This window comes from Octopus bimaculoides, chromosome 20 (genome assembly GCF_001194135.2).
Source record: "Octopus bimaculoides isolate UCB-OBI-ISO-001 chromosome 20, ASM119413v2, whole genome shotgun sequence".
NCBI classification, from domain to species: domain Eukaryota; kingdom Metazoa; phylum Mollusca; class Cephalopoda; order Octopoda; family Octopodidae; genus Octopus; species Octopus bimaculoides.
In genome coordinates, this window is record NC_069000.1 from 45,900,826 (window position 1) to 45,909,373 (window position 8,548).

Sequence of the window (8,548 nt, forward strand, 5' to 3'; positions counted from 1 at the left end):
CCCCCCCCCCCTCAATACTCAACTAGTGTTTATTTTATCAACTCCAAAAGGATGGAAGACAAAGTTGACCTCGGCGGAATTTGAACTCAGAATGTAAAAGCAGATGAAATGCCACTAAGCATCTTAATGCCTGTGTTAGCTTGGCTCAGCTGTTGAGTAGTGTTACAGATAAACACTTGAATACATATGATGGTGAGGTCACTTGTTGTATAGTTAGGTCAGTAGTTGTCTACCAGAACTGTCTGAGGTGTCAGGTCCCATGATGTGCCTGGGTCAGTCGGGTGGTCCACTCACCAATTGTACAGTAAGAGGTGTTTAGTAAGGAAGAGCAGTAGAGATTTGAGCCGATCAAAATATTGTAGCTTTTGCAACATCTTGTACTCAATATTCCTTGCATCTACTTGTACTCTAACATCTCTTCCCACTCCTTGTACTTGATCTGATGATCTCCTGTGACAAAGAACATACTGGTAAATAATAGGGTTTTTTTTTTTGTTTTTCAGGTTGATGAAATTCTTGAGACTCTTGGACTAACAGAGACGAAAAAGACACGGACTGGCAACTTGTCAGGTGGACAGAGAAAGAGACTGTCCATTGCTCTAGAGCTCGTTAATAACCCACCAATTATGTTCTTTGATGAACCGACCAGGTAAAACTATCGTTTTATGATGCCTTCACATCTCTTTTTTATTATCTTCTTACTTGTGCATTTAGACATCTGTTGTTCAACAGATCCACGCTTTCACTCATGAAACAAACACTTTGACATCTGTTATTAAATAAACAAAGTCTTTAATATTTGTTGTTCAACAGACATCTTAATACTTGTTAAATAGAGATTCAGTCTCTTGCTGTTCAGCCCCTACTTTAATTCTTGTTAAATAGACAGAGACTCTGACACTTATTGAATGCAGAGACACTTTGATGCTTGTTGGTTCAACAGACACACATTGATAACTGTTGTCCAATAGACACTTTGAAACTTGATTTTTCAATAGACAGACACTCTGATATCTGTTGTTGAATAGGCAGGCACTTTGTTGCAAGTCATTCAATAAACTGATGCTTTGAGTCTTGTTACGCAACAGACAGACACTTTGAACTTAGACAAAAGTTGTTCAGAAGACACTTTGAGCCTTGTTGTTTAAAGGATACACACTTTGAACCTTGTTGCTCAACAGACATGTGATTTGAGTTTTGTTGTTCAACAGACAGACACTCTGACAATTTGTTCAGTAAACACACACTTTGAATTTTGATACTTTTTGAACAAACAGTTTGTTGATTTAATGAAAGGCCTTGATATCTGTTGTTGAATGAACATTTTGATTTTTGTCTTCAGCACACACACACACACACACACACTCTCTCTCTTTCTCTCCCACACATGATTTGTAATAGTTTTCCTGTTTCTCAACAGATATCTAACTCTTTACCTTTTCTAAATTTTTCTCTTTCCCCTCTTGCTTTTCTCCAGTGGTTTGGACAGTGCCTCCTGTTATCAGTGTATATCTTTATTGAAGTCTTTGGCTGCTGGCGGCAGAACTGTTGTCTGTACTATACATCAACCCAGTGCAAAACTCTTTGAGATGTTTGACCATGTAAGTAACTACTCTTTGTTTTTTTATCTTTTTTTTGCCCCTTGATATGGTGGGATGGGTTTATAGGAGGACTGTCTTGTCAGTACATTGGTGAAATGGCATCATCATTTTACATCTACTTTCCATGCTGATATGGGTCAGAGTGGTTCCCATAGTCCAAGACAATTCTTGTTCTGAGTTGCTGCTTCCCTAGGCAGGCCAAAGGATCACATCTCGTTCCTTTAACCTGACTGCTAATTGCATATTGCACCCTGTTGCTAACAGGGCACTACATCTCATTGCTAATAGGGTACTGCATTTTTTTGTTCACTAACTGACCACTTTGTCTTGTTGCTAACTAGCCACTGTGCTTCATTACTAACTGAGCTATTTGTTTTGTTGCTAACTGGCCCTTCTCAGCCTCCCTTTGTCTATCTGTATATGTAGCCCCACATCCAAATAGGGTTTGCTTAAATAGAAAGATCTGTTTAAGAGGGGTTAAAAGTGGTCAAACATTGAAGCCACAAAGAAATTGTAATCTTTTATAAATACCATCTATTTTAGTTGAAATATTTGTCTGTCTGTTTGTCTTTTCAGTTATACATGCTGGCTGAAGGTCAGTGTATCTACCGTGGATGTGTTTCCAATTTACTGCCATATTTCGAAAAACAAGGAGTTGTCTGTCCACCATACCACAACCCTGCAGATTTTGGTAAATTTGACAGCTTTTTCTCTCTTCTCTCTTTTCATACCTCACCATGTGCATAAACACACACACAGATACATGCTCACACATACACACCCAATAAGTTACGAACCACACACAGATATGTGTCTACACACACCCAAGTGAATTATGGACCCCGCACACATACATGTATATACATACACACCCATGTAAATTGTAGACCTCTTTCTTCTCCACCGGAGTTCATATAAGATTTTTGGGGTCCATGCAAAGCACATTAATAAATTAGGGATTTCACAGCAGTAAATTAAGGATCCATGGAAAAAATTTAGTTGTAAATGTATTTACTGGAAGAAACAGCTAAATTTCTTTCTCAAACATTTTACATAATTCAACCAACACAAGTGAATGTGTGAAAAACAAAATAGGAATTTTGGAAGCAGTTTCTATAAAACTAGTTTTCAAACATTGAATGGCTATGGTGGTCCACCAGAATAAATAAAATAGTAATCAAAGGGGTCTATAGACAAAAGATAGTTGAGAACCATGGGTCTACTCATTCATACAAGCATAACGATTACTTTATTTTTTCGGTTTCCTGATGAAGGACAACTGTCTGAAACGTCAAGTCACTCTCTTTCTCTATTGAAGCATTAAACTAACACCATATCAAACTTTATTGTTCTTGTGTTGTTATTTTAACACTGTGTTTGTGTTATTTCTTGGCTACAGCTATAGAAGTTGCTGTTGGAGAATATGGTATTGAGAAAGTGAACCAGTTGATTCTGGCTGTGAAGAATGGTCGCTGTGTCCGACCTCTTCCTTCTCCAGAGATTGTCATCAATGACCAGGAAAAAGCAGCGTTGATGCGGTGTGAGAAAGAAGCTATGATGGTTAATGGTACACCAATGGTGCACCACAACCAGCACGAGTATGACTGGAACCCAGAATTAGAGGAGAAGAAGAAATTAATGGAACCTGCGGCTTTGTCGAACCTATGTAATGGTTACACCAATAATCACCTGCCTGTGCAGGTGGACCACATTAAACCTCACATAAACACTCCGACTATTGTCACCAAAGCAGATGTAAGTATATGCCTTTATTGTTGTTGCTGCTGCTGCTAGTAGTGTTAGTCATGGTTGTATTCCTGTTCTTGTTAACGGTGGTGGTGGTGTAGTGAAAGAATTTCAGGGTAGGATCAGTTCACTTAGAACTGAAATACTATAAGAGCAGTCCACTCAGCTGTTAATAGGTCCCAATGTATAGAGATAGTAAGCCTAGCTACAAATAAATCCTGCAATGTGAGAACAGTCCACCTACTTGTGAAAGGTACTTTAGTAGAAAGTGGGTTATACATCTTTAGATTGTATACCTGACTTTCTACTATAAAATTAAAGAATATAACGGAACGCTGAACTCCAGACTAAACAATTTAAACACACTTTATTTAGGTGGTAAACATATAAACGCATCTTTAGTTCTTGTTGTGAGCGAGCTGTCGAGTGTAAGTCCGAAAGATGTAGAGATAGCTTTAGCACACGTCCATGCTCAATCGCTGGCCAGCAAGAAAGAGAATGAATTGAGCGGGAAACGCTTGCTTGTTTAATTCTACGCATGCGTAAGACTACGCATGTGCAGGCGTTACTACAGTTCTATTGGGTAGGAACAATCCATTTAGTTTTGTGATGCTACAGGAACAGTCTACCTACCTGTAAATGAGGTACCACAGTATTGGAACAGCTGGCCACATGTAAATAGTTGGAGCACTGTAAAATTAATGAATGTTCCATAAATTTGCTCTGTTGAGTGCAAATAATCTTTCTACTCCTGTGAGTGTGACTCAGGAATGGAGGCCAATTTCAATGTCTTGGTTATTAATTAAATAGGCTTAGTCACCCACTGATGGATTCTCTGAATTAGAAAGACCTGATTGTTTGACAACTGTTGTTAGGTGTCCATTATAAATCTACCTCTTTCTCATATCTTATCTCTTCCCCCTCCTTGCTATATAATCTGTCTCAGTGTCACCATTCCAATGTTTCATTATTCCAGGAGAACGACTATGAATTACACACTTTTGCCACAAGTTGTTTCACTCAGTTCAGAATTCTCTTCATTCGAACCTTCATCACAATTCTTCGAGATACGGTAAGATTTATTTAATTTTATTTCTACAGTTTTCATGAGGCGGAGGAGGAGATGGCGTGGTGGGGTGGGGGTGTCTTGGGAGGGAAATCAAAATGGCTGAATGATTCGATAGTCTTTGGTTACCTTTCACCATTTCTGGTTAGAATTTCCTACTATTCGTCACTCTTGGTCAGTCTTCTACAGTTTTAATAAGACACACTGATATTTTCTGGTCATCACCTTTGGCCACTTTGTGTCTCCCCGCCCCATTTAAATATGACTGATTTCTAACCACAAACAAAAGAATTATTCAAAAGGTGTGGCGTTCAACAATATGATTGAAGGATTAACAGTTCTGTTGGCATTCCTGAAATCCAATATGATTGAAGGATTAACAATTCTGTTGGCATTCCTGAAATCCAATATGATTGAAGGATTAACAATTCTGTTGACATTCCTGAAATCCAATATGATTGAAGGATTAACAATTCTGTTGGCATTCCTGAAATCCCATATTCTATCGCACTGTGTAGCACCTTGGTCATGGGGCTTGTTATGAATGTTGGCAAGATTCCTCCATGTCTTGTGATTGCAAAGCAAACTCGTTAACCACACTTCATTGCATGCACCTGTGTGTGTTTGTGTTAAAATATTAATCCTAGTAATTAAACATCTTCCCTATGTCTAATCCATGTCTTTCTCATTGTTTCTCTTTCTCTCCAGACACTGACCAGACTACGATTACTTGCCCATGTATCTGTTGGCGTCCTCATTGGATTACTTTATTTGGGAATCGGTAATGAAGCTAGCAAAGTCTTCAACAACACAGGTTGTCTCTTCTTCTGTATGCTCTTCCTCATGTTTACAGCTCTCATGCCAACCATTTTGACATGTAAGTATTCTAAAGATTTACTAGTTGTTGACTCTCGTGCATGCTTTTACACACACACAGATTTTCACCTCCTAATTTCTCTCACAAAATATTACTTGACTGAAAGCTACAGAATGGCATGCTATGGGATAGAACTGAAGACCACGTGGTTACTAAGTGAATTTCATATCCACATGAGTGTCTAGTTTGCGCATGTACTTCCTACTGGTTATAGAACATAGCTATAAGATTGTTCTTGTCATGTCGCAAGATCTACAAGTTTCAAGGTGGCCTGAAGAAACATTTCAAGATTCATTAAGATTAAACACCAGAGATGGTCCAGGCTGCACCAAAACTAGTGTGCAATTTATGTGGACGCCTTTTTAAAATGTCTAGTCTAAAAATGCCACAGAAGATCTGTTGTGGTGAGTCATTGACAGCCCCGTGGGATTGGTAGCATATTGGTTGAGAGGAGAGAAGTCATAGGAAGTCATTGAGAGCCTTGTGTGTGGATTTGGTAGAAGGAAACTGAAAGAAGCTCATTGTGTGTATATATGTATATGCATGTATGGCTGTGTGTTTGTGTCTCTGTTTGTCCCTCAACCATTGCTTGACAACCGATGTTGGTGTGTTTACATCCCCATCACTTAGCGGTTTGGCCAAAGAGAGCGATAAAATAAGTACTAGGCTTACAAAAAATAAGTCCTGGTGGGGGGCGATTTGTTCGACTAAGGGCAGTGCTCCAGCATGTTGTTCTCTCAACTTGTCTTTGTCTTTTGTTTCTGTACATTTGAATTGATATATATATATATATATATGTATGTATGTTTATATAGTTGCTGTCTAATATCTGTCAACTTTGAATGCATCTTCTCCCTCTCTTTGTTCCAGTTCCCATGGAATTGTCAGTATTTGTACGTGAACATTTGAATTATTGGTACAGCCTGAAAGCTTATTACCTTGCAAAAACAATGGCTGATATGCCTTTCCAGGTAATTATCACATTGTCACCATTTTTAACACTTCTGAAATTACACCCACCACCACCACCACCATCTGCTATTATCATCATCCTCTCTTCAGTATCACCATCATTAACAATATTGATATCATTAGTAGCAGCAGCATCACAATTGTCATCATTACATCTCTATCATTACTACTCTTCTTACTCCCACCATCTTACATTTAATCTATGATTTTGATTAACTTCAGTTGTCTTAATGTCTCTTCATACCAACCTCTGCATCAGTCTAATTCTCATATCATCTTGCCTGTCTGTTGATGTGTTCCTCACATCCAAAATCATTATATCCTTAAACAAGACGCTCTATTACACCACATATATCAACCATAAAATATAACACCTCTCACTGTTTCTTTTCCTCTCCCTATCACCCTTTACTCCTACAGGTGATCCTGCCCCTTGTGTATGGCAGTATAGTGTACTGGATGACCTCACAGCCATGTGACTTCCTCCGCTTCTTCATGTTCATGACGTTAGCAACCCAGACATCTTTGGTGGCCCAATCCATGGGACTCTTAATTGGAGCAGCAACATCACTACAGGTAATATTATTTTATGTCACTCCACCCATATCTCTCTCTCCCACTTTATATACACACACACAGTAATCCCTCGACTATCAAGGTTATTTGTTATGTTCCAAAACCTCCGTGATAGGTGAAAATCTGAAGTAGAAACAGTACTGTACTTGTAGAAAGATATATTTTTCAATGCGTAAAATACTGATATAACAGTATATATGGGACTGTATATTTTAAAAATTATTTTTATAATTTATTTTATTATAAATGCGATAGGTGAACCACACTAACCTCAGTTCTCTATTTCTCCTCCAGGTGGCAGTGTTTCTTGGTCCTGTCATGACTATACCAATTCTTCTGTTCAGTGGTTTCTTTGTCAACTTTGACACCATACCATCCTACCTCCAGTGGCTGTCTTACGTCTCTTATACCAGGTCAGTATACACACACACAATACAGTTGCTTGTCAGCTCAGTATTTCTCTCAATTTCACATTGTAGCTGTTGATTCATACACCAATTGGTAGGTCCTTGCACACACATAGTGATGACATTGTAGAACAGTCGAACAGCATATCAGTCACTCTTACACTAATTATCAGGATAGACAACATTAAAAAATGGTAACGACATTCTAAATCTGTTTAATGATTGTTCACACCAGTCGATAGGACAGAGGGTATTAACCATTTTGATACCAGTCTGCCTGGTTCTATAATGCAACTTTCCCATTCTAAAGAGATCTGAATGGAAACCTGTTAAGATTTCATCTTAATTTATGTTCCAAACACCTTCATTTAATTTCAAAATTAAAACTAAAAGAAGCATCTGTACTGGTGTCACATAAAAAGCATTTGTAGTGGTGCCACGTAAAAGGCACCCATGATGGTGTCACATAAAAGATTAAAAAAAACTTGTGTTGGTTCCATGTGAAAAGCACCCAGTGCACTCTGTAAAGTGATTGGTGTTAGGAAGGACATCCAGCTGTAGAAACCATGCCAAAACAGACAATTGGTGCCTGGTGCAGCTCTCCAGCCATGCCAGCTCCTGTCAAACTGTTCAACTCATGCCTGCTGGAAAATGGATGTTAAATGATGATGAAAGGTAGTGATGAAAAGCACTGTGCTTCAAAGAACACAGTAACAAAAAGGTTAAAACCTGGGTGACATATTAAAGACATCAAGTGGCAATTTGTATGACAGACATTAAAAAGATGATGATGATATTTGTTGTGAAATATTTCAAAGATTCTTTTGTTTTTTTTCCAGGTATTCTTTCGAAGGAGTGTTACAAGCAATCTATGGATTCGACCGTGGAGCGCTAGACTGTGAAAATAAAGTTTGTCTTTTCCAGAAGGCCACCGATGTTCTGGAGGAAATGGATGTCCAACATGCAAAATTTTATGTAGATTTCATTGTTCTGTGCATCTTCTTTGTTATAATTCGTATCGGCTGTTATTTTGTGCTACGTTGGAGAGTGAAGGCCCAACGATAAAGCCACCACCACCACCACCACCACTGCAATCTTTCTAGGATCTCTTTTCTGAAGAAGGTTCTTATAATGGTTTAAAGTCTTTTTTTTTTTTCTCTCCTTTTTATAAGATTTTCTTATTTCTGAAAAAAAAAAAAAATTATTTTGGTTTTTAAAAATTTCGAAACCAACAATTATAACAACAACAACAAACATACTATAAAAGCACCAACACAATATTTCAGATTGATAATTGATCTGA

The 8,548-nt window shown here is 38.1% G+C and overlaps 1 protein-coding gene and 1 long non-coding RNA gene across 2 annotated transcripts in view; one reads left to right on the forward strand and one right to left on the reverse strand.

Moving 5' to 3' along the window:
• The window catches only part of LOC106881225 (ATP-binding cassette subfamily G member 4), a 53,485-nt gene extending 45,012 nt beyond the window's left edge, over positions 1–8,473 (forward strand). Inside the window, exons 4-13 of the mRNA XM_014931528.2 lie at positions 504–649; positions 1,478–1,601; positions 2,178–2,292; positions 3,001–3,356; positions 4,324–4,419; positions 5,122–5,290; positions 6,161–6,261; positions 6,683–6,838; positions 7,133–7,251; positions 8,085–8,473. Of these exons, the coding sequence (XP_014787014.1) occupies positions 504–649; positions 1,478–1,601; positions 2,178–2,292; positions 3,001–3,356; positions 4,324–4,419; positions 5,122–5,290; positions 6,161–6,261; positions 6,683–6,838; positions 7,133–7,251; positions 8,085–8,310 (1,608 nt within the window). The 3' untranslated portion in view covers positions 8,311–8,473. The remainder of the gene's footprint in view (positions 1–503; positions 650–1,477; positions 1,602–2,177; positions 2,293–3,000; positions 3,357–4,323; positions 4,420–5,121; positions 5,291–6,160; positions 6,262–6,682; positions 6,839–7,132; positions 7,252–8,084) is intronic.
• Positions 8,349–8,548, reverse strand: part of LOC128250370 (uncharacterized) — a 12,584-nt gene continuing 12,384 nt past the window's right edge. Inside the window, exon 2 of the long non-coding RNA XR_008266403.1 lies at positions 8,349–8,429. This is a non-coding gene — a long non-coding RNA (uncharacterized LOC128250370). The remainder of the gene's footprint in view (positions 8,430–8,548) is intronic.